General features: G+C 29.8%; 3 protein-coding genes across 9 annotated transcripts; 2 read left to right on the top strand and 1 right to left on the bottom strand.

The window, feature by feature from the left end:
• The first annotated feature begins 2,954 nt into the window (after nt 1–2,954).
• Nucleotides 2,955–9,304, top strand: LOC101512507 (uncharacterized). The gene is made up of 15 exons (XM_004515281.2): nt 2,955–3,415; nt 3,501–3,559; nt 4,041–4,994; nt 5,120–5,180; nt 5,263–5,325; nt 5,595–5,658; nt 5,743–5,836; nt 6,112–6,195; nt 6,282–6,371; nt 6,466–6,493; nt 6,727–7,242; nt 7,326–7,387; nt 7,950–8,059; nt 8,132–8,219; nt 8,786–9,304. Exons 1-15 carry the CDS (start codon nt 3,091–3,093, stop codon nt 9,050–9,052), a joined length of 2,865 nt encoding a protein of 954 aa, XP_004515338.1. The 5' UTR covers nt 2,955–3,090; the 3' UTR covers nt 9,053–9,304.
• A 1,788-nt stretch (nt 9,305–11,092) lies between these two features.
• LOC101512179 (uncharacterized) lies at nt 11,093–14,965 on the bottom strand. Its single transcript, XM_012711774.3, is given in 5 exon segments — nt 11,093–11,690; nt 12,089–12,228; nt 12,511–12,603; nt 12,780–13,184; nt 14,541–14,965. Coding segments are annotated over 5 exon segments (1,440 nt in total). The 5' UTR covers nt 14,913–14,965; the 3' UTR covers nt 11,093–11,260.
• A 6,764-nt stretch (nt 14,966–21,729) lies between these two features.
• On the top strand, nt 21,730–26,736 carry LOC101511422 (uncharacterized). Of its 7 annotated transcripts, none has more exons than XM_073363769.1 (9): nt 21,739–22,194; nt 23,364–23,473; nt 23,927–23,995; nt 24,164–24,279; nt 24,369–24,423; nt 24,641–24,749; nt 25,077–25,124; nt 25,286–25,380; nt 26,110–26,736. In XM_073363769.1, the coding sequence occupies exons 1-9, from the start codon at nt 22,116–22,118 to the stop codon at nt 26,209–26,211; spliced, it is 783 nt and encodes a 260-aa protein (XP_073219870.1). In that variant the 5' UTR covers nt 21,739–22,115; the 3' UTR covers nt 26,212–26,736. The 7 variants fall into 7 exon arrangements, with proteins under 7 accessions (XP_073219872.1, XP_012567248.1, XP_073219870.1 ...); XM_004515278.4 differs by having other exon boundaries at nt 21,744–22,194; nt 24,629–24,749; nt 26,110–26,712; XM_004515279.4 differs by having other exon boundaries at nt 21,745–22,191; nt 24,629–24,749; nt 26,110–26,712.
• The last annotated feature ends 719 nt before the right edge of the window (nt 26,737–27,455 follow it).

Here is a 27,455-nt window from a genome sequence, read left to right as displayed (position 1 = left end):
ATGTAATACTAAATAATTTTTATAGTTTAATACAATTATTTTTATAAAAAACTAACTAATATTTTTTTTTTATGTACAATTCACTTTTAGTTTTTTAATTAATTAAGAAAATAAAAAAAGTTATTATTTTTATTTATTGTTGCAAAATACATAAAATTCGGTTAAACATGTCGTTATTATATTTAACAAATATATATATATATATATAATCATAATCAAAATGGTACTGGTACCTAAAAATGTGATAAAAAAGAAAATCTCAATATTGTTGATAAAGTTGTTGTGGTTTTGCCGTACACAATTGAATACTACTTCATCTATTTTAAAATAGGCTAAATTACATTTGTGGTCCTTTAACTTAATCTCAGGTAACGTTTTAGTCCTTTATCTTTTTTTTTTCCCAACTTAGTCCTTTATTTTAATTTTAAGTGACAATTTGATATTTTATGTTTTAAAATTTCAACAATGTTATCCTTTTTTATACAAAAATTCAAAAAAAAATTCAATCAAAACTCATAAAATTAATTATATTCTTTAATATAATACAAATTTCATCAAATTCGTAACACAAATCTTCAAATAAACTCATATTTTCATACTTTATTTGATATTGTTAGGAATAAAGGACTAAATCGGGAAAAAAAAAAGATAAAGGACTAAAACGTTACCTGAGACTAAGTTAAAGGACCAAAAATGTAATTTAGCCTTTAAAATAAGTATCATTTCAGTGAAAATATTTATCTTAAAATAAATATTATTTATAATTTTTAATATAATTTTAATTATTTTTTCTTATACTACTCTTTAATTATTACTATATCTACAAATTTTAAAATATTATCATAATTTATATTGATAATAATAAAAAATCTAACCACAGGTGAGATGAATAATTTAATAAAATTAGTTATATTTTTCTTAGTAAAATGGATAACGTACTATTTAGAGATGCAACAAACAATAGATTGTGTGTTAATAATTTTTGAAAATGAAAATTTAAAAAATAAAATAAAAGCAATACAATATGGTATGTTCACACGAGGCAATTCGATATTTGTATGGGAGATGGTTCTTTTTACCAATAGAGGATGAGAGATGGAAATCCAAAATTTTAAAAATCAAAATTAAAAGTGTTAAAATGTGAAGAACACATAATTAAAAGTGTTAAAAGGTAACAGTAGATAAACGTGAATGAGGTTGAAAAATTATACCACGTTGTTAAATAAATGAGAGTGTATCAAAAAGTCCTTAGTATTTTTAAATCGATCATTTATGCTATACTAATTTTTAAAAATTTAATTTATGTACATTAATAATATAAATATTTTTTATACTATTGAATAATTTCAATTGTCATATTATTATAAATTTTTACTTTTTATGTAATTACATCAAAAATTACAACGAGATCTAAACTATGTACTGTATTAATTAAACAATTTTTTAACATTAATCTTTTAAACAAGTTCCGTAAATAAATAAATAAAAGCAACCCGCGTGACATCTAAATATTGATAAAAGTGACATAAAACATGTCAAATTCGTCCATTTTCTTTCTATCTTCACTACTTTTTTCTTTAAATATTTTTTTACATTTAAATCCCCAAATTAAAAAATCTTAGAACCATAGTACTTAATTTTTTAGAACAATGTTTTCATTCAGTAGCAGTTATTCGATTTTATGAGCTCAAATCAATGAGTCATTGAGAAGTGATGAATGGACATCTGAATGTTGTTCGTCTCTAGTTGTGAAACAAAAGTTGTGGTTGACTAAATTAAAAATGTAACATAAAGGACAACAATGAAACTTTAACATAACTTAAAAGTTAATCTGCAAATAGAATGAAACATAAAAGCATGATTAAGAGAAATAAAACTTTAACCAATAAAAAAAAGTCAAACTCAAAGGACTGATAACAAAATTTTGCCTTGTTTCCTACATTTTTATTTAATTACAACAATTTAATTATTAAAAATATTTAATATTTTATTATAATTATTTTTAAAATTATATATATACATACACTGATTGTGTAAAACAATTTACACTAATATTGATCCACACTTATTAGATTTAGATTATATGAATTGACATTCATCACAACAATTATATTATTATAAAAGTTCATCTTCCATCATATCTTGCTTAAAATTCATATAAACTACGTTTTGTGAAAATATTTGAATTTAATCATATCCTATTTTAAAAATCTTGATTTTTTTTTTTAAAAACATCATAAAAATAAGAAAATGTGAGAGATGCATCGGTGGTGTTGAAGAATTTTGCACTTAATTTCCATGAAAACTATCAATTAGTGTTTATTTTGAATTTATGATTACAAGGTAGATTAACGAAACTAAAATGGAGTTTATATAAGTATGGTCCAAAATTGATACTTGGTGTATATAATACATTTGTACATACTTTGAATATATTTGAGTATAATTGATTTTGCCAGTAAAATTAATTTTAATTAAAAGTTATAATTTGTTGCTAATAACTTCATATATGATTTTTATATTTAAATTTAAATGTATTTTTCATTTAAATTATACATAAATATATCTAAAAATAAATGATTTTACATTCAAATTATTATTTTTATCAAAATAATTTTATAAAATTAAAAGTTGTTACAAATATTTTCGTAAATAATTTATTTTTAAAAGTTTAAATCTGTTTGTTACAATTTATTTAGAAAATGAAAAAAATCTAAAAACTTCTTAAAATGAAAAGTTGTTTTTAATAATTTCAAAAAAACATAATTTTCCATAATTAATTTGATTTTAAAAGATATTTTTTATTTTTTTAAAATCAATAAAAAAATAATATTTTTAGAATTTACAACAAAAGAATTCTAATTTTCAAAATAAAATTTTGTTTTTATTTTTAAAACGAGAACCAAATAGTATACATAGTTTGTATTTGTAGGGGTTCGGAAAGTAAGCAACACAAATTGAGAGAAGCGGGAAAAAACACGAAACAATTCCCGCTCACACCCCTTTTCTCTTTCTCTCTCTATCTCTATACTTCTTTTTCCCTAACACACTTCACTCCTCAGTCGCAGTCACAAATCCCGTAGATCGGAAATGTCTACGCCGCCGGAATCACTAGTCGATTTTAATCTCTTCCTTCAAGAACAATCATGGCATCTTCTATCGTTACTACTCCAGATCGGTCATCCTGTTGATTCCGAGTATCTATCTTCTCGTTGCCGCTTCTTTATTGCTTCGCCAGATTTCGTCCGTTACGTTGCTTCGCTTCCTGATTCTCCTTTATCCTTTAACAGTAACGGACTCTTAACGCCTTCTGCAAATGCTGTTTATGCAATTGCTAGGTTTTTCTCCTTTCGTTTCCCTGATTCAACTCCGCCTCCTTCCCGAAAACGCAAGTCGTTTTTATCACTTACCGAAGGTATGTGAATTTTATGTTTTATTGAATTAGTTAATTAATTTGATTTGATTTTGATTTAATTTATTCAAGATTTTGGTGAAAACAGGTGGAAGAGAACCGAAACGACTTGCAATTGGCGATAAAGTTCCAGAGATTTTCACCAAGGTATTCTATTTTATTTATTAATACTGTCGATGTGTGCGTTGTGCATCGATGAATCGCAATGTTTTGGTGTTAATTTGAATGTTTATGAAATTGATTTAGTTCTAGGTTTTTTTATTGATGAATTTTTTTAATGTGTGGAGGTAAATATTTTGTGCATTATGATTATGCGCATGGAATCTAATGAATTGAATGGTAATGAATTTGAGGCTTGTTTGCCTTTGATATGTGATACTGACAGTAAGTGACAGTAATGGTTACTTGAATTAGTATGAATTTAGATTGATGAAAGAACATAAATATGTAACCATTTGGTTGGACTGATTGTTGTTCGTTTATATCAATTTCTGAGGGTTTAATTTGATTCCTTTCATTTTTCTTCAACAGCTTCGTATCAGTGATATGATATATGTACTTTATTTGTCAATGATTGTATTTCATTCTGAATATGGTGTCAAGCTTTGGATATTTTCTTTTTTGGCAGAGTTTTGATGTTAGTACTGTGGAGGCTGCGATGAGAAGAAATTTCTCTGCAATGAAGTTTGAGTCTCGGATTATGCTTGGTGGTAATTATATGATTCCTATACGTATTGATACAATTGGAGAGTGTTCAGGTTGTTCCAAACCAAATTTTGAATACAGGGAAGCTGATAATGATGCCATAGCAAACCCTGTCCGAGGAGAGATTTCTGGTGCCCTGATCAAAACCAGTGAGAGTTTTTTCATTAGTGAAAGTGACTTGAGGAAGCCTGAGGGTGTAGATAGATTCACGGAGCATAATCCCTCTGAGGATCTTGTTCCAGCAACTATCGTCCAAGATCAATCACTGTGTAATGAGGATGTTGTTGTTGGTATTGAGTCGGGGAAGAAAATGGATTGCTTTGACACATTATTACATGAATATCCTGAGCAAAACATTTCCCATTCTTTGGATGATGATGGTGTTTGTAGAAATAATACCGGCAAAGATCCACTGAGAGAATCAAACCAAAAAAATAAAGAAGTGGAAAGGGGTTCAACGGAAGGATTGGTTAATTATGACAAAGATAGAGAGAAGGAAGATGTTGCTCAGAGGCTCGGTCCTGTAGTATATGAAGAAGAGCCAACGAAAGATTTGGATTTGAAAAAGGGTATGCGTGAACTAGATTTGGGCAAAAACAAGACAGTAAGAAACATGGTGACCCGGTCTACCTACAAAGTCGCTCAGTCTTCAAATCCTAAGCAGCTTCTGAAATCTTCTCGCATATTGAAGGGAGGACAGAAAAATGATATACACTCAAGGACTCAAATTCTAACAGAGTCAATAGCCTGTAACAAATTTGATAATGCTCCAAAAAAAATTGATCAACGTAAAAATGATGAGAACATTATTGCAAAACACAAACTAAAACTAAGTCGTAAAGAAAATGTGGCTGAAAATATCTCCTCGACTTCCAAGGTGAGGGGTTTCTGTTATCATATTTAATTTGATATATCTTATTATGTTCTTTAGATTATCTTGACTATCAGCTTGAGATGTATATATGTGTGACGTCATCCATTTTGGTTATTTTATTGAATCAGGTGGAGAAAAAAGCACTTCCATCTTTTGAAAGTTTTATAATAGAGGAAGAAGAAGGTTCAGGTATTACTAAGAGGACTCCATTTTTCATCAACTTCCAAACTGATAAACAAAATCCTATAAAATTACTTTGATTTTTCTATAGGGGGTTATGGAATTGTTTACCGTGCTCAAAGAACTACTGATGGCAAAAGACTTGCTATAAAATGTAAGTGACACTTATCTTTTATGCCAAATGTGCATGTACTGTTCATGAAGTGTTATGCTAAGAAAAAAGAAAGGAATATGGTCAAGGGTCTGTTATATGTCATCAAGAATCCAGTTTTTACTTGCGTTATATTTCCAACGTACAATATACAATATAAATAATTCTTTGTTTGTAATCATTCTTATATTACTAATTTAGTATATGGATGGTGTGTAATTGAATTTAAAAAACTGACATTGATGCTACAATTTTTACATGTAATTTTTCAGGTCCTCATACTAATGCTCATAAAAACCATGTAAATAATGAGCGTAATATGCTGGAGCGTTTTGGGTAAGTATTTGACTTAGGCTCTTACATTCTTTATATTGAAGCTACAATGCATTCTGCTATGGTCCTTAATTTTCCATGATTCAGGGGTAAAAACTTTATTATAAAGTTTGAAGGTTCTTTCAAAAGTGGCGACAGTGACTGTTTTGTTTTGGAACATGTTGAGCATGAGAGACCTGAGGTAATTGTTGAAATTGTGTATAACTTATATTTTCCTTCATGAAAAAAAATTATGCTTTTGGTTTCAGACCTTTCAACATTTTGATTTCATCAATGAATCAAGTTCATGCAATGTATTTCCCTTTCAGCTTATTTGGATATTAAGCTGATTTGCTAATTTTATCTTCTCAATCTTTAGGTTCTTGAAAAACGAAATTGATTTTTGTGGGAAATGGATTTAACTTTTGACCATTCTCGATTTTAATGTAATTTTGTCATGAAAATACCAATGTGTAGGTTTTGAAAAAAGAAATTGATATCAGTGAACTTCAGTGGTATGGGTTTTGCATGTTCAAGGCACTTGCCTGCTTGCACAAAGAGGTAATTTTCCCCTTCATATATTATATGACATTGACTTCAAGATAACATACACAATTGTTTGAGAAGTTCAAAATCTGTTAATGTAGGGAGTTGTTCACAGAGATGTCAAACCTGGAAACTTCCTTTTCTCTCGAAAGCAAAAGAAAGGCTACCTTATTGACTTCAACCTTGCCATGGTTAGGTTGCTTCACTTGCTGTTGCTTTTTACTTTAGTTTTGACTGATTACCTCTGAATATATAATCTGGTGAATTTTGGTATTTTCTTTTCAGGATTTAAAGCAGAAGTACAGCATCGGAAGTAAGTCTCATAATTCTGAATTGTTTTGCTACTCAGTTTTAGATTAATCTCGAGCAATAAGCCCACCTAATCTCCTCCCAGAACAAAAGAAACACATTTTCTTGCTTTTACATGCATTAGATTCATTTCCTTCAATTAATCCTTAGTTCACTTTGCTAAGTTTTATTCAATGTGATCATCATAATTTCCTTATATATGCTTACTTTCATCTGTGAATTTGCACATCTGCTCAGGTAAATTGAAACCAAGCCTTGGTGCATCCAATAATATTCCTCTTCCTTCTGGTTCTGCTCCAGTGGTTCAAGACAAGAATCTCGGTGGAATCAAGTCTCTAACATCCAATAAAAGAGAATTGATAGACTATAGGAAATATTCTGAACTTAATAGGCATATGAAGCCAAAGGCTAACACAGGTAATCTGAAAAATTGTCCCGATAAGGCTGTTGCAAATTTACTTAGAGCACAAGGAACAGATGGATCGGGTATAACCTCTGCCAAAGATGTTACTAGCACTAAAACTGCTTCTGCCGATAGGCTCCGAGAACCCATACCTTTCAAAGGAAGAAAGGAGTATATCAACCTTGTGCAGAATTCTATGCAATGTGCAAACAATAGTTCAATGAAAAGCCCCTCTTCTCAAAGGAAAAGGGTTACTGCTCCTTCAGGTAAGGTAGATGGCAGGACACTTTATCTTACGCCAATGCCTCTACATTCATCTGCAGTTGCTGTGGGGTTGTTAAGAAGCAAAGGTATGATTCAAAGTTCAATGCTTTTGAGTTGTAAGGAGTGGTATTGCTACCTTTAACTTTCTAACTGCTAACGTGTTATTCAGGGGATGGAAAACATAAAAGAGAGGGTCCATGTGTTGGAACCAAGGGATTTCGTGCTCCGGAGGTAAGGTCTTGCTGTCCCTTCTATTTTCTTGTAATTTTTCACGCAATTATAGATACTATTTTTTGTTGATATATGTACTATATCGATTCTATACTGAGTGTTGATATAGGAAGTGTCTCTTTTAGACATTAGCGCTTCAAAATTTTACACTGCCGTGAAGGTTGCAAATAAAGGACTTCCCTGTCAAAACAGAAATCAATATTTGAATATAGGGATACTGTGTTTCCTTTTACCTATATGGTTGGTTTCTTACAGTCATATCATAAGTTAGTTTCATGGTTGTAGTGCGGGATATTGGTGATCTACATAGTACTATTTAAATTGCATATTTGTTTTAAAATTTGATGTTTTATAATTTGAAATATCATAAATAAAAGGAAAGTAATAATTTTTCGAAAAAATGGTCTTTGGCAGCTTCTTTTATTAAGGCTCATCACTGAACTGGATATCATCATACTTTCAAAATGCAACATTTAAAGTTTGTTATGCAGATTCAAAAGTTACGTCCTATAATTAATGAATTTTTCAATCATTTTTATTAATCGTTTCACTTTTTCTTTAGGTTTTGTTTAGGTCTCAGTTTCAGGGACCGAAGGTTGATATTTGGTCAGCTGGAGTCACACTTCTTTACATGCTGATCGGGAAAACTCCTTTCACTGGCGAACCAGAACAGTAAAAATCTACTACAGATTCACTTGTGATTTCATCTTTCTGTTTTTCTGGGCTGACTATGTTTTGCCGCAGGAGTATAAAAGAAATTGCCAAATTGCGGGGCAGTGAAGAGCTTTGGGAAGTAGCAAAGCTGCATGACCGTGAAGTATCCTTTCCTTTGGTAATTCCTTTTTTGTTGGGAAGCTCAGTGTTCATTCCTATTAATCCATACTTTAGAAATTCTAATTAAATATCATGGAAAAAAATGAAAATGAGATTATCCAATTAAAATGTTCGTTAATTTTAGCCAAATTCTTTTAGTAGTAACAGTGTCTGCGACTTGGATTTTTAACTAAACACCCTGTGGATCTATCTTGAGTTTTAAGAGCAACTCTTCATTGCAAAATTGACTTATAAAGGTGAAGATTGACTAGGCTTTATAGCTAAATAGGGTTTATCTCTAGTTAAATGAGACTCGAGCTTTTTCCAATTTTAAATTTGGTAAGTTTGCTAGTTTATAAAAAAAAAAAATGCCTCTTACTCCCATAGTCAATTCTATTATTGTTTTAAGATGGTTACACAAATTTAATTGATTTTAGTTTTTATCTCATTTGGAATCACAATTGAAATTATAAATTTAAATTGGCTCTTAATTCAATATGCTGTATGAGTATACAAGAAGCAGCCCTTATTTCTGAACAAGTTAATGGAGCAAATTAATTAATGTTTGCCTTCGTTGGATTACAGGAGTTATTTGATGACCGGTACTTGCAATCATATGACATAGAAAGCTGGTGCAAGATTCATACAAAGAGACCTGAGTTTGTAGATCACGCCCCAAAATCATTGTTCGATTTGATAGACAAGTGTCTAAAAGTAAATCCCAGACATAGGATTAGTGTCGAAGAAGTTCTAAGGCATGAGTTTTTTGCCCCATGTAATGATATCATGAGAAAGCAAAGGATGATTCGACGTGGTCTCAGCTCAGACACTGCAGTTTCAAGAGCAGTCTGAGATCTGTTTCATGAATTGTAGGTGTATTTTGGTGTCAACTACTGGTGCACAATTAGGTGTTACAATACTTCTTTGACCTGAAAAGGGTCGAGAAAAAAGAGTTTCCATACATTGATAGCTGTATATATGAATGCATTTGCAGAGAAACTGGCACATAATGTTTAAGGTTGTTAAATTATAACTCTATTTTGTATGGAGAACTTACAGGGCCACCAAAAGTTATGAAGCCAGCAAGTTGCAAATTCTCTACTATTTAGTTCAATATCACACCCACCAATCACAAACCAGAACATCGAGTAGAACATCAATGGGAAAAATGAAATACTACATAGCCAAATGTGCAGGTAGGTGACCCATTTTGGCATAAAAACTTGAATAGGAAATTGAAATTAGGTGTTTTACCAACTCTCTTTACAAATTCTTTAACAATGCACTTAACCCCTTCCCATCCCCTTCTTCCTTTACTAAATGATTGACATAAGTTAAGTCCAACACATTATGAGACTTAAAGCGAAATTATTAGATATAATTTTTTTAAAAATTAATAAATAAATTATTAATATTTTATTTAATAACTATAAAATTTTTTTTAGTAGAATTAATAGCATTTTTAAATCTATTTTTTTTATATTTTTCAAAAAAATAAAATGATACATTTCAATTTTTCTAGCAATATGTTCACGACTGTTTTATGATTTTTTAATTTATAATTAATATTTCTCATATGGACTCAATTTAGCCGTAGTAAAAAGATTATTAAATAATTTGTAACAAAAAAATATTTTATTTAATTTATAGAAGGCAAAAGTTAATAAAAAATTTTTTTTGAGGCTTTTTTGTGGATGTACATAATAAAATATATTTTTATAATATATTATTAAGCCTTTATAAAAATTAGAGTAAAAAAGTACTCTTTGGCGAGACCTAAAAACAAGGGTTTTACGTGGCTCTCTCGTGGGTCGGCGAAAATTCATAGAAAATGATAAGTAATTTATTACTCCTTCTAATCTAAATATTTGGCAGTTTTCACATTTTACTTTTGTTTCTAAATAATGTGTTTTTAGAAATTTAAGATATAATGGACATTTGTTTTTCAACTAAGCCTTTAGAGTATTTATGTTGGCATCGAATAATAAGAATTCTTACAATAATTAATGATAAAATTAATAATATTTTTAGGCAGATATATAATAAATAAATAATTTTTTAATGTGTAAAAAATCAAACTAAAGTAGTCAATATATGAAACCATGTTAGTAAGTTACATTTCTTGTCATGTATAATTCAATTTATAGCTACCAAGATATCGATAAAGAGTTTAAATTTGAACTCATTATTTACCATTTTTCTACACTTAAAAGTGAGCATAACCATTAAACTTTTTATTTATTTAAAAAAATTACATTTACTTTCGAATGGTTGTTTTTACAATATTTGCTTTTAGATGGTTGAAAGCATATATAATACTCCAAATTATAATAAATTTTAGAAGCACATATATTTAAAAATGTTCCTTACGTTGTAGTGCACCGGTGGCCCTAATGGAACACGGGTGTGGGTTCAGAACCTTGACACCCCATCCCCTACACATTTGTTGAATTACTAAGTATTGGCCACTAGACCAAAAGCAAAAAAATGTAGAGAGATTTTAGTAAAATTTTGATCGGTTGTCTCAAAATTAAGTAAAAATTAGTTAAAAGAAAATTAGTTTATTTAGTCTAAATTTTTACATAACTTTTTTTTACAATATTCTACTTATATTTTAAAACAGAGTACATAGCATAACCAAAATTTGATTTCAATACTTTCATGTCCTTCACGCCAAGTAGATTTCACTTACATGGTTACTTTTATATATGTACATAGGATAACCAATGAATGCCAAAACATGACAAATCAATATAGGTAGTGATTTTTTCACACTTTTAAGTTTGAGTTTGCTTCAAGTTGTATCATACTAAACTCAATCATTTCAGTACCCAAATACCTGAGCCAAGCCTTTGCAATTGAATTCATCACCCTCCAAACTTAAGACCAAAATTTAGTACAAGCAAAAATTGATCAAAATGATTAATGTTAATAAATTTTTTACATGTATCAACTTTAGAAAATCATTGTACTTAACTATAATGTTGAGTATTCTTTGCAAAACTATTAATCATACTAAACAATTTACAAGCTGCTAATCCTTATAATTTATACATTAGATTAATTAGACCACCTTCTCTTCATCTCCGATTTCGATCTCACTTCTTTAAGTTTCCCATCTAACCCATAATCTCTTTCCATCGCAAGGTTGATTCCTTCATCAGAGTACCAACCAACTCCAATACAAAGAATACCATCCTTATTGATATCGACATAACATGTCACACCACCCGGAAGCCATAGCATGGTCATATCCTGCATGTCGAGCCTCTCTTCCTCACCGAAGTAGTTGGTACTTTCGGGGGAGCTTCTCTTCTTCAGAGTTTCTGTACAAAGGTACACATATGGAGCATTGTTGACTTCGTCGACGTTAGTCTCGTCACCGTACACTGGAGTAGCGCTGACCTCGAAGACTTTCCATGACCCTGTCAACTCTGATGGTTTGGTTCTTTTTCTTTGAGAAAATGGCTTTAAATCAAACTCCATATCACTGTTTTAAATGCAAAAGGCAATAGTCATTTTATTGAAAAATGTAAGGGAGAAATGACAATAGAAGAAAAACATTAAGTCTTTTTGTACTAGGTGAGATCAGCTAAATGAATAAAAAATGTCCTAATATCTATGAAGCACGGATGCTGACACAGGCACCAGACACGACACTAACATTGACATTGACATTTCGACACCGAGAATAATTTGAGAAAATGAATTAATTGAATATAATCAAAGTGTCAGTGTCAAACATTGAGACACACCTTCGATCACAAGTGTTGTGCTACATAGCATAATATCTTAGTGAATTATTGCAAATGACACTAGGAAGATTAAGGACAACAGAATGTAAATAACTTCTTCATAATTGAAATATTTAGTACAAATTGCAAATACCTCTGGTCATCGACACAAGCGGGACTGACCCATTCTTCTTCATACACAGCAACCCTCATTATCTGTATTTCTGAACCACCATTTATGAATTCTATTGTATGGACAATGCGGATCCTTTTGTGACAGCCTTTGACCAAGCACTGGAAAAAGAGAATTCGTGAAACAATAATATTGCAACTCTTATTCGTGAAATACTAATCAAACATATGTCCTTTTTTGTGCTTACAAATAAGAAATTCAAACTTTAACAGCTTGGATTTAATACCAAAACAAAATATAGATTACGTAATGAGCACTTTTATCTAAATTAGAAAGTTCTCGTGCACAGCCAATAAACTTCTATTTATTTCCATAGACGTAAATTCATATTTTATAGAAGAATCGGTAAATCCAATATTGTGCAAGTAGCATGCCCGACTTACTTGTTCAAATTTGAAAGTTGGTGTGACATAGTACTTCGAATCATCATCCACACCCATCGAAATATCCATGGGACCCCTAGAGTAAGATCCGTCCTACAATTTATCAATTATTATTACTTATATAAACAGACATGACAAATCTAATATACACAAAGGATTGTTTGTAAATAATATTTTAAGAAAAACTTATAGCATATTCTCGTTGTAAATAATAACTCACCTTACATAAAAAAATTTATACTAGCATGAAAGGAAATAGGAAATCTTACTTCAAAGTAAACAAGGCCCGGTTCACAGCCCATGACATCTTCTTCCATCACATCACTTTTTTTGAAGTCGAAAGATTCAAATGTAGGCAAAACACGATTTGTTATATTTTCGTTTGATTTTTGCTTCCTAGGTTTAGGAGCATTAACATCACTAGATCCGTTCTTAGCTATGTTGTCGCCTTCAACATGCTGTGTCATTTCACCATACGGATTCAAAGTCACCCAATTAACCTTTCTTTGGATTTGAGACGTACGTTCACCTCAGTCGTAAAGGTGTTCATTCCTGACACTTATTTCCATTGGCTCCATTTCAGCTGTGATGGGAGAAAACACAGCCCCTACACCTTTCCAAATTCCACTGAGACTGCTAGCAAATGTGTTCCATACTGGTTTTATTACTGGTTCCTGAGAGTGCATCCACTCTATCAGTATAATGTTCATCGCAATTTGAACTAATCATTTCTAACAGGTAGAAAGAAAACAATAATAAGAAGGGGCAGAGTTCATTTCTAACAAATACCAAAATGAGTTTGAGCAATGTCATACTTGAATTTTATCCATAAAAATAATAGATAATTTTTTATTTTATTTTATTGTCAAAATACTCTCAGTTTTGCTCATATTATCTATAATCTTTAGGCCACCATTCATCAGGATGACCAAAGGACCATGGCCTTGTTCGCATTCCTTTACTTAAACAGCTGTAGCCATTTGAAACAAACTTTTCTATAAATCCAAACACAGTGTACATTTGTTTTAAACCAACTTTATCAAATACAATGTCTTCAACTAACTATTCCACAAAAGGTTGCCGTCTTTGGTCAAACTAAAGCAAATACTATGTAATTACAAAGGGATAGTAGAGAAGTAATCCCTATCCAAATCGATGAAAATAAATGAGCAATGAGGCAATGAATATCCACCACTTTAAAGTAGTAGGCTCACTCAAAAGACATAGCAATATGAAACCAATCATTCTTCATCAGTGTTGTCAAAAAGCTGCTATAGCATAGCGGAAATTGAAATATTGCTCAGCAATACGCTATTTAGTAAAAAGTATTGTCAAATATAGCACTATAACATAGCAGAATTTGAACAAACTACTATTTTCCACGATCCACAATTGACAACACAACATTGTTCTTTGTGTTTCGGTGTTTAAAATTATACACTACCTACTTATTCATATGATTTTTCTCTTGTTAACAAAATCTCATAATTCATGTACATTCACATTAAATTCACCAATTTAAATACAATTTCAAAACTCAAGTTCAATTTTCATCATAAAATCTACTAAACAATCAACCCCAATGAATGGCCCATGTAATTTCTCTTCCCATACACAAATCAAAAGACAAACACTTAGCATAATTCCCTTCTCTCGATATTGTGGGATCACCATAATAATTAAGGGTAAGTTAGTAACTGTGAAAGTAGGTGCTTTTGTTTATAATTAAGGCCCAATAGAGATTCATATTGGTTGAGTTTATTCTAGTATCGAATCGAGATTCGACTCACATGTATGTAAGATACCGAAAACCATGATACTACATTCCTTTGATACTTATATTGTTAACAAAATCTCAGCATTCATATATATAAAATCACAGTCCAATGACCAATTTAAATACAATTTCAGAAAGGAAAAAAAAAAGGGCAATTTTGCAAAAGACAAAGCATAGACAAAGCAAAAGACAAAAACTTTACATAAATTCAAGCAATTTAAAAGAGACCCAAATGAAGAAAAAAAAATGGTACCTGAGTCTGAAGAACAGTTTCAACTTCCAGCAACATAGCTCCAGTAACAATAACTCTACCACCCTTACCCCTTTTCTTCTTAATGATTTTCCTCCCTCTCTGTTTCCTTCCTCTTCCATTCTCTTTCTGAGAAGAAGAAGAAGAAGATAGTTTTGCAAGTTGGTTATCAACACTCCAAACATTCTCTTTGTTTCCCTTCACTTTGGGAACATTGTTGTTGGAATTAGGTTTGTGGGTATTGGCTATGATGAATCGTCTTGTGGAACATGATGGTTTGGGGAGGATTGGTGAGAGAGAAAGAAAGGAAAAGGAATTGTGGGTAGAAGAGAGAGTGAGAGTGTTGTGGAAGGTGTTGGTCACACAGAATTGCATCTTTCAATTTGGATTTTGATGGAAAATGGAGAAACTGCTGCATTTCAATTCATCTTTTCTTTTCATTTTGTTTATTTAAAATTTCAAGTTTAGTTTCCAATTTTAAATAAAAATAAAAATAGTATTTTAAATAATATAACATATGACAAGATGATATAGTTGATTAAAATTATTAAAATCATAATAAATTTTTTTAAAAATTAATTTTTAATTTTAATAATATTTTATTTTTGTAATTTAATTAATAAAATATAAATTATTAATGTAGAATCGAGATTCGACTCACATGTATGTAAGATACCGAAAACCATGATACTACATTCCTTTGATACTTATATTGTTAACAAAATCTCAGCATTCATATATATAAAATCACAGTCCAATGACCAATTTAAATACAATTTCAGAAAGGAAAAAAAAAAGGGCAATTTTGCAAAAGACAAAGCATAGACAAAGCAAAAGACAAAAACTTTACATAAATTCAAGCAATTTAAAAGAGACCCAAATGAAGAAAAAAAAATGGTACCTGAGTCTGAAGAACAGTTTCAACTTCCAGCAACATAGCTCCAGTAACAATAACTCTACCACCCTTACCCCTTTTCTTCTTAATGATTTTCCTCCCTCTCTGTTTCCTTCCTCTTCCATTCTCTTTCTGAGAAGAAGAAGAAGAAGATAGTTTTGCAAGTTGGTTATCAACACTCCAAACATTCTCTTTGTTTCCCTTCACTTTGGGAACATTGTTGTTGGAATTAGGTTTGTGGGTATTGGCTATGATGAATCGTCTTGTGGAACATGATGGTTTGGGGAGGATTGGTGAGAGAGAAAGAAAGGAAAAGGAATTGTGGGTAGAAGAGAGAGTGAGAGTGTTGTGGAAGGTGTTGGTCACACAGAATTGCATCTTTCAATTTGGATTTTGATGGAAAATGGAGAAACTGCTGCATTTCAATTCATCTTTTCTTTTCATTTTGTTTATTTAAAATTTCAAGTTTAGTTTCCAATTTTAAATAAAAATAAAAATAGTATTTTAAATAATATAACATATGACAAGATGATATAGTTGATTAAAATTATTAAAATCATAATAAATTTTTTTAAAAATTAATTTTTAATTTTAATAATATTTTATTTTTGTAATTTAATTAATAAAATATAAATTATTAATGTATTTAAACAACAAATCTAAAATCATTTAAAATATAAAAAATATCTAAATTTTTTATTTTTTATTTTTAAAACAGGAATATTTATTAAGTAAATTTGATAAAAATAAGTGAAATAAAATTACAATTACATCAAAAATTTATAAGGCAAAAAGAGTGTCAATCTAAAAATTCTATCTATAGAATACTTATACATTTACCTATGTCTAGACGCACTGGTATTTCCAAATAGTTCAATGTTAATGCACTTATATCATCCTCTATTAAAGACCCATCATCTTACCATATATCTAATTTGTAGTTATATAAAAAAACTAATTACAATTTATTTTCATTGAACTTTGGTTCAAAACTACTTTATACTGATATTACGTATTTTTTCTATTTTGGAAAAAGACATTTTTCTTATAAATACGTGATTTAATTACATTTTATATCTTGTGTTATATATGTTTAATGTTTTAGTAAAAAAAATGTTATATACCATGTTCTAAAAAAACTTGTGTTATGCATTGTTATAATTTTTTCAATAATTATTTTAGATGTGATTGTGTACATGATAGAATTAATGATTTTGTTAAGATAACTACTTATATGTCTTTTTAATTTTGTTTCTACATCTTAAATACACTATCAAAAGTTATATTTCAGTAAAAAAATTGAAAGATGAAAGATTTGATAAACATTCACATTTAACTATATCACCATTGTTGTACACACAAAAATTAATAAATTGTATATTCTCTTAATTTTCTTGAGTCTTACTTATCATATATTGTAAATGTCACATTTTTTTTAAAAAAAATTTACCCTATATCCACTAAATTATACACCTATCTCACATTTTAATGGAAATCATACTTTATCTTTGTTTAAAAAAAATAAGAAAGCACACCATTTAAAAAAAAAAGTTTTGGTAATCGAGAAGTTTAAATAAATTCTATAATCAAGTTATTTGAATTGTCAAACGAAACACTTTTTAAAGTGTGTATAAAAAAAACCTAACTTAAATTTTATAAATCATAAATAAATTAAAAAAAAACCTATTTTGAAATTGACTTATATTTTTTCTTTCTGGAACACAAATTGAAGATAGTGGAGTAAAATAATTTTATTTAAAAATGAAATGGTAGAATAAATAGTTTATGTAAAATCTGGAATAAGGCTGTAGGGTAAAATTTTCCCTTCTTAATCTTTTCAATATATTTGAGTTTTTTTTTTTATTTAAAAAAAAAAAAAACTTCATACTTGCCAAACAACTTCAATGTGGCACCTATAGAACTGTTGGGCCACAAGGGAAAAAAGCCCAGAAGCTTAGCATCAAAAAACAATTCCATATCTTCTTACTTGCCAAACTTATATATGATTAAAATTCTAACCCTTAACATGTTTATTTTAAATGAATTGATTATGTAAATTTGATTTTTGCCTAAAGTGAATTAGATGTAAAATAGTTTACATTTGTACACAAAAAATTATTAAATTGTATATTCTCCTAATATATTCTACTAAAACAATTAAAATGTCAAAATCAACTTTATTCTCTAAAATCAATTTTAACTCTTCTAAAAGTGAATTAGATGTTAAACAGTTTAGATTTGAATATATTTATGTGAAAAGGAGATGTATTTAAAAATCAAATTTTAAAGACAAAATCTTTTTAAAAAACAATAAAAATTAAAATTAATTCTACTAAAAAACAACTAAAATGTCAAAATCAACTTTATTCTCTAAAATCAATTTTAAATCTTCTAAAAGTGGAATCAATCATACACTAAAATATAGACCGAAATACAAGTTGAGTTTGTTGAAGATGGGTTAAATCCCACAATAAATTTGTTTCATATAAATGAAAGGAATGTAATAATAGTTGCAACATAAAATAATTTAAGACAAATAAATTTTACTCTGAATCCATTTATACACAATAAACTAAGATTTCGTAAACAATAACTCTAGTTTAGGGAGAGTGGGCAATAATAAAAAAAATTAAAATAAAGAATCAACAATTTTTTGGATGTACATTATTATTTTTTAACTAGTTAAATTTAATTCCATGAGTCCACTGTGCACCTAATTCGGTATTTGGCAACAGTCCATGTGAATGTATGGCCCTTGTTTTCAGTGTCGACACTAATTTTAAAAAGCACATGCATTATGCTTTATGCCTGCAATGTTTCACCACACAACCGAGTAACCACGATTAAATTTAGAATCATACTATGAATTTAATGGTTGAAAGTGTATTTCAATGTTTGACACATGATAGTATATGATACTAATTTGATACTGATTTGAAATTAATACGTATCATTATATATGTGTACTTCATCACTTGCATGTGATTTGAATTTTATGCCTTAGAGTTTAAAAGTTAGACATTTGCCATTAAAATGATTTACTTTATTATTATTTTTACGCCAAATTCATTAATCATCATAATAAGGCCAGATTTACAATATTTTGCTGCAAGGTTGGTTAACTATTTTTGAATTATTTAAAGTTATTTTTTTTAACATATCATTCATTTAATTCAAAATATTTAACATAAATAGTTAAGCGATTGATATTAAAAATAAATAAATTAGTGAATCTAACTTGTATTTTATAATAAATTTTAAAAATTAATTACACTTAAATATAATTTTAATAGTGCAAAAATTTTATTTCCTTATAATAGTGACTTGAGAGAATTTTATATAAGAAGACCGTAAAATTTGAAATCTAGATTATCTTCGACACAAAAAATATATTCACATACTCTACATATCTATATTTCGATAATTGGATAGTCAAAATTTCAAATTTAATATTTTAAATATTTTTAAAAAAATTATATTAAACTTTGAGTGTTTAATCTAAATCAAATATATCAATCTGAATGAAACGATCAGTAATTACGTGCGTTTTTGAAACTGCATTCAATCTGAATTCTGAAGTTTGTGGAAGTCACACATGTGGCCACAAAGGGAATAAAGGGATAACTTTCCAACATATCCACTTGCGACAGAAGATAAGAAATCCTTTAAACAGCAAAAACTTTTGGACAAAGTGTTAAAGCATGTACCACATTTTCACCAACATTAGATGAAGATTGGATACCCTTTATCATTGAGCACTAAGTATACATCTACACAATTGCTTTCTCACTCTTCATAAATACCCCTCAACATGAGTTTTAATGCTACATATACCTTTTTTCTTCTTCTCAAATTCAGAGTCACCCTTGTTTAAAAAAAGTTGTTGAATTGCCAACAAAAATTAGAGATAGAAAAATGAAATTGTTTTTAATTTTAGCATCCTAATATAAATATGGTAAGATTAAAGATGAATTTCATTTTTTGTCGATAATTTTTATCATTAAAATCAACTATTTTCAGTAGGATTCTCTAGATTATATAACATATGGGTGAAGACTTACATGGTACAGGTTGAAAGATAAAAACTCCCTAATTATTGTGGATCTAATTAATAGGGAATTGAAATGTCATACTATCACATTCTTCATTAGTTTGAATTAGGAGTGGTCATTGTCATTTTTCAAAAGAAATATAAATTTATTACTACTTTTTTTTATTGGATCGACATAAAATAAGAGTAAGATCATCGAAATAATTATGTAAAAAAATAAAAAACTTTATTAAATAAAAGTCTAAAAATTTATTTAATAAAAAATATCTCATATTATAATATTTTAAAACTTTAATAAAAATATATTTAAAATTAATATTTTTTAAAAAAATATTAAATATTTAAATCAATTAACTTTTTATCAATTAAAAAATATTATACGAAATCAATAATATTAATTCAATAAATGATTTTATATTTAAAAGTATTTAAAAAATGATTTTTGATGATTTTTTAAATAATTTTACTAACTATTATAAATTTTAAAATATCTCATATTAAAATTTTGTCTTAGATTATATCCAACCCAATTATTCACCCAAAAATATAATAAAAACTCCTTATTTGAGAAAGGGTTAGATGTATCATCCCAATTCTAAGGTGTTATTGAGTTATAAAAATTAATAAAGGAGAAATATTGGCGATCATGCAAGTTTGTTTTTCTCCATCACTTTGTGATCAACTTAGGCCACTTATTTACTTTGATTTTAGGTGCCGTGTCTCTTGAAATTGTGTAACATTGATTGAAGAAGGGTACTATTCCTCAAAGTGAGTTACATAGTCAACATCCTCTTAATTATTTTATTTTATTTTTATATCTAACAAAATAAAACCAAGGACTTGATAGATTGTGTTTAGTCTAAATACTCCTTACATAGTCTTATTTCTACAATTAGAAGATTATATCCAACCCCACTGTGATTCCTTGTAAAAGGAAATTTGATCCCTTTACTAAACATGGATGTTTGGTTTGACAAATCACAAAAACATGACTAATTCAAATGGATTTTGATTGTATACCTTTTATTTAATATTTTTTTTTAATTGATCATTATTTCTCATCTAAATAACTTTTATTCAATTATTTTGATTATTAATTTCTTTCTTATATATACTAAAGTCAACGACTTAAATTAACTGACTACTAAAGTTAGATAATTTATTTTTCTCAAACGGATATTAATACCATTAGTAACACCAAACCTAAATATTATTGACCATATGTCAGTTGATTGAATTGATGATGATATTTAATTATATCATACTATTCATATAATTTATCATATATATTCATTACTTGCTTCACTCTTGTCTTTTTAGTTCATATTCCACCATTGATGTTATGTACTTTAACCTTTACTTGTCTTTGAATTTGCATGTCTCTCTCACTTGTGAGTTTTCTTCATTTCATTCATCTTTAGAATAAATTTGATCGAGTGATACAAAAGAAAATATTTTAAATAAAATGTGTCTAGTTTAATTTTTAGAAGGAAAAAGAGAAAGTTAAAATCCCTTATAAAATTCATTTTAGTCTCCTTACATTTTGAAGGATTTGAGGGATGAGAAGAGATCAAAATAACTAAAAAATTATTTAAAATTTATTTTATCACATCGAATCAAACACAAAAAGCATTATAACTCTTTTTCATTTTTTTTTACCAAATATTACATATTCTTCTTTTTTCCCCTCTCTTTCATTAAAATATCTATTATCTCATCCGTTGAATCAAATACACTCTTATTGATATACCTTCCCCAATTAATTGTTCTATAATAAAGTTTTGTTTTGTGGAATCAAATAGCAAGTTTATATTGAATGATTCACAATATAGTTCATATTATGTTCAAATGTGAGAGGTTAAATCATACTTCAATTATGAACATAATAAATATTAAATATATAAAAAAATGATTTATATAACTAATATCTTAAAATTTTAAATCTCTTATGTTATTGAAGCATTTGATCTTCCTCACTCAAAGGCTCCTCAACAATTACTCATAAAAAACTCTCATATAAATGTGATATAATTTTGAAAAATTGATTTAGAAAAATACGAAATTAATCTCTTTAAAAATACAAGTAATTGAATTGTCTTAATAAAAATATACTACTACTTCACACAAATCAAAATAATATCTAAAAAGGAACGTACATGAGCTGAATTTTTAACAAGATTCATAAATCTTTTTACGACATTTTTTATTTATTTGTATTAATTAAAAATAAAATAAAAAAGTTTATAGTTTATAGACACGAGAACGCGAAAGCGAACGCCATAAGAAGGAAGGTGAAGCAAATGAAAGCAGGAAGTGAGAAAATCTCTCTCCGTTTTCAACTCTAACTGTAACTGTCTTCCACTCCACCAACTTCTTTCTCTCAGATCTCGATGAAACCCTAATTCTTCTCCAATTCCATTCCTCATTCCTCTCTTCCTTTTTGCCGCCACTCTCTCTATTCTCTTTCATCCGATTTATGCTTCGCTCGCTTCCGATTTCTTCGGATTTTTGACTCCGATATTTTTTTTTACAGTAAAATTATTGACTCTAGATTCGTTATGATAATGATGATGATGTTGTAGCAGTACTAGTAGTAGATATTATTGTTGAATAATAATAATTAGAAGAGAAAATGGATGATAGAGGTGCCTCATTCGTCGCTGTTAGAAGAACTACTCCTCAAGGAGATACCTGCAATTCAAATTCTGGTAGTAGTAGTAGAAGTTCTAGTTCTTACTTATTTTATTATTTTATTATTTTATTCCAATTTTCACCTTTTGCTTTTTCCTTCGTCATTTTCGTAACTTTTTTTTTCTCTCTCTCTAGTTGTACTTGTACTCTCTCTCTCTCTCTCTCTCTCTCTCTCTCTCTCTCTCTCTCTCTCTCTCTCTCTCTCTCTCTCTCTCTCTCTCTCTCAGATCGACTGAACCAAATTTATCACAGTAAAGTGATCATATGCGTGTATATTATTTTTAATTTTAGTTGCGTGGTGTGATGATTGGTGATATTCTAAGTTGCATTGGTAGGTGAACTTTTTTTTATCTCTTTCGTTTCAATTACAGTTTTTATTTTTTATTTTTTTATTCTTTACTTTTGAAAGCATTTTTGGGCATAATTTTCGCAGACACAATTTCATGTTTAATCTGTTTTTCTCGCTATTGTTTGAGTGAAGATTTCACTATGGAAGAAGAATAAGATGATGATGTTACTTTGTTTTCGTTCAATCGAGAATTAAGCTGTTACCAAAGCTCTTTTGTGTTGTTCTTATAAATATAGTGTTCATGAAATTGACTTCCACTTGCATCATATATTGTGAATTGCTCTTCATGTGCTGTGGTTGAAGATGGTATCTGTGTCTCTACTGATGAATTGCGTTATACTAGAAAATAAAATATTAAACCTAGTGATGCATGGGTCTTTCATGATTAAGCGATGCTGCACTCAGTGGCTTAGTTTCATTTATTGTTTTTGAATGATGTGGATTTCCTTTTTTGAGAGGTATAACCTTAGTTTGCAATTACTAGGTAAATGATTGGGAATTTGTCTTTGCCTAGCAATTGAATTTCATGTACTGCATTTGAGATGGAACAGACACTTTTACATAATATAGCTGTGATTATTATTGTTCAATTGGTTTTTTTTTTAGGATGCCAGTTACCTTTATATGGATCATTGAAATGCAATGTAGATTATGCAAACTGTTAAGAAAAACCATATAATGCTGCTAATTTCTGTTGCATATAGTGGTCATTGTTATTTCCATTTCAACATTTATTATCTACTTTCTGCATATACTTTTGCCTGTCAATCAACTTAAGATGAAATTTGTAGAATAAAAGTTTTTATAGTCTTCATTGATGGGCAATTTGTTTCATTACAGCTGAGGCTGTGGCAGGATCAGCAGCATGGCTTGGTAGGGGTCTGTCTTGTGTCTGTGTACAGAGAAGAGATAGTGATGCTTCTAGCACTTTCGATTTTACTCTAGCCCAGGTGATTTTTATAATTACTCAAGCGGCTTTTAATTTATGTTGAGTATTTTTGTCAACGATTTTTCTCTATGCTTCTTCCACAAAAAACTAAAAGAAAACAATATTTTTAGAGCATGTGATAAGGAGTAAGAGTACAACGAACATTTTGTAATCTAGGTCTTCTTACCACGTAACAAAAGTAACTAATTAAATGTATTTCTGGTTATGTGCTTCTTTTCTTGTTTGTTCTCTATATCGGTGCACATGGTTTAGGGGATGCAAGAAAATGTAGTTCTCCCCAGAGAATCGTCACTACCAATTGCTAATCGGTTTTATGTTTAGTGGTGCCAGTATAGTTGAGCTCCCTCTATATCATATGAAATTCTAGAGCTCTTTCTGCTTATTTTTGTATTAAATGTTGCTGTTTGTGATTTTGCCACAACAAATTCCATAATGTTGAATTTCCGATTCTTAGGAGGAATGCTTGCAGAGGCTACAAAGACGAATAGAAGTTCCATATGATAGTTCTATAATTGAGCACCAGGTATCATTTCTATTATTATATTTCATTATATATAAGCAATGTGGCAACAGTTCTGATGTGCATCAAAGGTTTTAAACTATGTACTCGTAGCTTTATGTTCTTCCCATGGCTTATTAGTTATTACAATATGTGCAATCTTGAGATTGTAACTTACATATTATATTATAGGAGGCACTTAGGGCTTTATGGAATGTTGCATTTCCCGAAGAAGAACTTCGCGGCTTGATATCTGAGCAGTGGAAGGAAATGGGTTGGCAAGGGAAGGATCCATCAACAGATTTTAGGTAGATATTGTCCTTCATTCCCTTACTGCCATATCTTGTGTTCATATTAATTAATTGTTGCAAATGATTTTTATTTGTGTGTCTGTCAGGGGTGGTGGTTTTATTTCTTTGGAGAATTTTTTGTTCTTTGCTAGGAATTTCCCGGTATGATTTATTTATTGGTTTGTTCACTCTAATCTTAAATTGTAGTCAATAAATTACTTAGGTTACCCGAAATCAAAGTGTACGATGGAAAGACTCATATTTTGTCTCTTTGTTTTAGTATTGGTTTAATTTCTGATCAACCTGAGATCCAATCAGTTACCATTCATGTATCTATATCATAAAACTTATACTTTATATTTTGTAGAAATCCTTCCAGGATCTTTTATGGAAGCGGGAAGGAGATCGTTCCGTGTGGGAATATCCATTTGCTGTTGCTGGTGTTAACATCACATTCATGCTGGTGCAGATGCTTGATCTTGAAGCAGGTTTGTTAATTTTCAATTTCCTGTTATCATAACTTCCGTTATCATTTCTAAAATGAACAGTTGTGTTACTGGCTCCAATATATATGAGCATTTATGTTTCTGATCATTGTTGTATTAATTTCGCTTATGAGTGAGGACCAGATAGATGATATCGTGAAACTGCTTTAAATTTAGGGTGTCCGACAATTTATTGTTGCATAAATTAGTACAGCAAGGGTCATAACTCACTATCACATCACCACCCGGATCATTCACGATGACATATTGTTACAAATTGAATCCATATCAGCAGCAGTTTTTTAATAATAATGTCCTTTGCATTTACAGTCAAGCCACGCACACTGGTGGGAGCAACTTTTGTAAAATTTCTTGAAGGTAGCCGGAACTCCATCCCCCAAGTTTTTATGGATCAAAACAGGATATGAATTTGGTCATGTTGAAAAACTTGTGTTTATAGTATTATAGCATTTACTTGCAAGTTTGCATTGTTATCTTGCAAATTGAAGTAACTAAATCTGTTCATGATTGTGTGGCAGAAAATGAATCAGCTTTTGATCTTCTCTACTGCATAGCTTTCAAGCTGATGGATCACCAATGGCTTTCTATGCGTGCCTCATACATGGACTTTAATGCAAGTATCCCTTAATCTCAGCTTGTAGGAGAAATAAGGGAAGATATTATGGTTCAACTAAATTTAACCAATGTTATATAAATTGCGTTTAAGTAAATGGACTGTCAGTGTAAATCAATTTTACATTGACATCCGGTGATAATTTCCTATTTTGCCACATCAACACACTCTTATAATTGCATCTCAGAACTGATGATCTGACGTAACTAAATAGTGGACACTCATTGAATGCCGGTGTAAAACTGGTTTACGCTTACACTCACAAAAAATAGTATAATTGTTTTCCTATGCAACTCTTTGAAAACATAAACAAAGTGAAAATATCGTGTCATTTTTCAAATCATTAGTTGAAACAGAAACTGTTTTATCAAAAAATAGAACCTTATATTTTGTGTCCCTATAATAGTAAGAATTATTTTCAATTTAGTCCATATAATTTCTTGTCAATCTTAGTGTTAAATGGCAATAGATGTGATGTGAGATTAGGACAACATTGCAAATAATTGTACGATAGGGACTAATTTGGATGGTTTTTTCACAATATGAACCAAATTAAATGAGTGTCGCAAATTGGAACCAAAATTACATTTTAAAAGGGAAGCAATCTTTATCATCTTTAAAAATGAGAGATTGTCTTGGAGGTGATCATGATCTTGTTTCTTAGCAGCTGACCTTGATTTAGATTGCTAGCGACTATCTTTGCTAATATAACCATTAATGTTCTTGCAGACGGTGATGAAATCTACACGTCGCCAGCTAGAGAAAGAGCTTCTTCTAGAAGAAGTATCGCGTCTTGAAGATTTACCCTCTTACAAATTACTTTCACGATAGATATCATCAGTTCAAAGAAACCTATCAGTCTCCTGGAGTTTTAGCTTTGAAGGCGTTTGTACATGAAGTGTTGCTTCTATTATAACTTCCATGCCTGGCATTCAGCATGCAATAACATTTCAGCAAGTCCGAGTCAAATCTTTTTACATTGATGCAAGCTTAAAAAGCATTATATACATATGTGTTTGATTTAGATTGTAACCAACACAAACTGAAAAATAACAATTCCCGAGGAGCTGATTTCTTCCGAAGGAATAATTTGTTGGTTCCATTAGAATGACCTTGGGAGGCTCCTGAACCCTAAACAGGGATGTCAGCAAGGTTTGAGATGCAGTAGATAAGCTTTTAGTCTTGTTTGAGGATGATATTATTGGCAGACATGATTGCCATGAGTCTTGAAATGTAAAATTGTTGGGTGTTAGATTTTAATGAATTGTTTGTAACTTTTGCCCGTTTCCCCTCACGTGCTTAATCTACCATATTGGATTTTTGGCTGGTGTATTCGAGGTGACTACATCTTCCTTACTTGATTGTTTATTATACTACATATTTGTTTGAGTGATAGAATCAATGCTCTGCATAGTTGTTTCTCTTTCAAGTTATTTTGCATAGTTGTGGACTTGTGGTAGCATTCGTGTTCACCAATAAAAAATATTCTATTCTTTTAAATTTAATTAATTAGCAGTATAATTTAAATGTTCCTTTTACAAAGAAATGAGATGAGATTTACATTTACTGGCATTGATAGTCAGACTCCTGAAGCTTTACACAAATGTCATTTCACGGTGTTCAGCCCTTCAAAAAAAAAACTACGGTGTTAAGCCAGAAAATAAAGATGAGACAAGATGTCACCAACAATGGAGTTTAGTGTGAAGTAGCAGGAAAAGTGGTTCGCAAGGGAACAACCTATATTAGGTCTGTTGTTCCAATGTTATGAAATCCTGAAGCATGAACACGGTTTGCAGAAGATTAAAAAACGTCACCTTAAAAATTTTAATGAGTGCATAATAGGTAGCCTGTTATTATGAAAATGAAATTACTATGGCTGCTACCCCACCTTTACATTTTTCTAGCCACAGCACCGCACCATTTTTTCTTTCTAAAACACTCCACTTTGTTCCATGATAGCACAAACTTGGAGTGAGCTGAGCAAATGTGGTGGCATGACACTATTGGTAGGATTTTTTGGCAAACAAAGGTATCGTCATTGCGATCCAGCAAAGACACTCACGACAAGGTAAGAT

The sequence above is a fragment of the Cicer arietinum genome, chromosome 7 (genome assembly GCF_000331145.2).
Source record: "Cicer arietinum cultivar CDC Frontier isolate Library 1 chromosome 7, Cicar.CDCFrontier_v2.0, whole genome shotgun sequence".
Classification (NCBI taxonomy): Eukaryota; Viridiplantae; Streptophyta; class Magnoliopsida; order Fabales; family Fabaceae; genus Cicer; species Cicer arietinum.
This window is presented reverse-complemented; position numbering and strand designations above follow the sequence as displayed.

Bases quoted from the DNA above. Each gene is read 5' to 3' on its own strand.
- LOC101512507 (XM_004515281.2), top strand. From the start codon at position 3,091: ATGTCTACGCCGCCGGAATCACTAGTCGATTTTAATCTCTTCCTTCAA. The intron at 8,060-8,131 runs GTAAAAATCTAC...GTTTTGCCGCAG, and splicing joins TTCACTGGCGAACCAGAACA to GAGTATAAAAGAAATTGCCA. The intron at 8,220-8,785 runs GTAATTCCTTTT...GTTGGATTACAG, and splicing joins GTGAAGTATCCTTTCCTTTG to GAGTTATTTGATGACCGGTA.
- LOC101511422 (XM_004515278.4), top strand. From the start codon at position 22,116: ATGGATGATAGAGGTGCCTCATTCGTCGCTGTTAGAAGAACTACTCCT. The intron at 24,750-25,076 runs GTTTGTTAATTT...TTGCATTTACAG, and splicing joins GATGCTTGATCTTGAAGCAG to TCAAGCCACGCACACTGGTG. The intron at 25,125-25,285 runs GTAGCCGGAACT...ATTGTGTGGCAG, and splicing joins TTTTGTAAAATTTCTTGAAG to AAAATGAATCAGCTTTTGAT.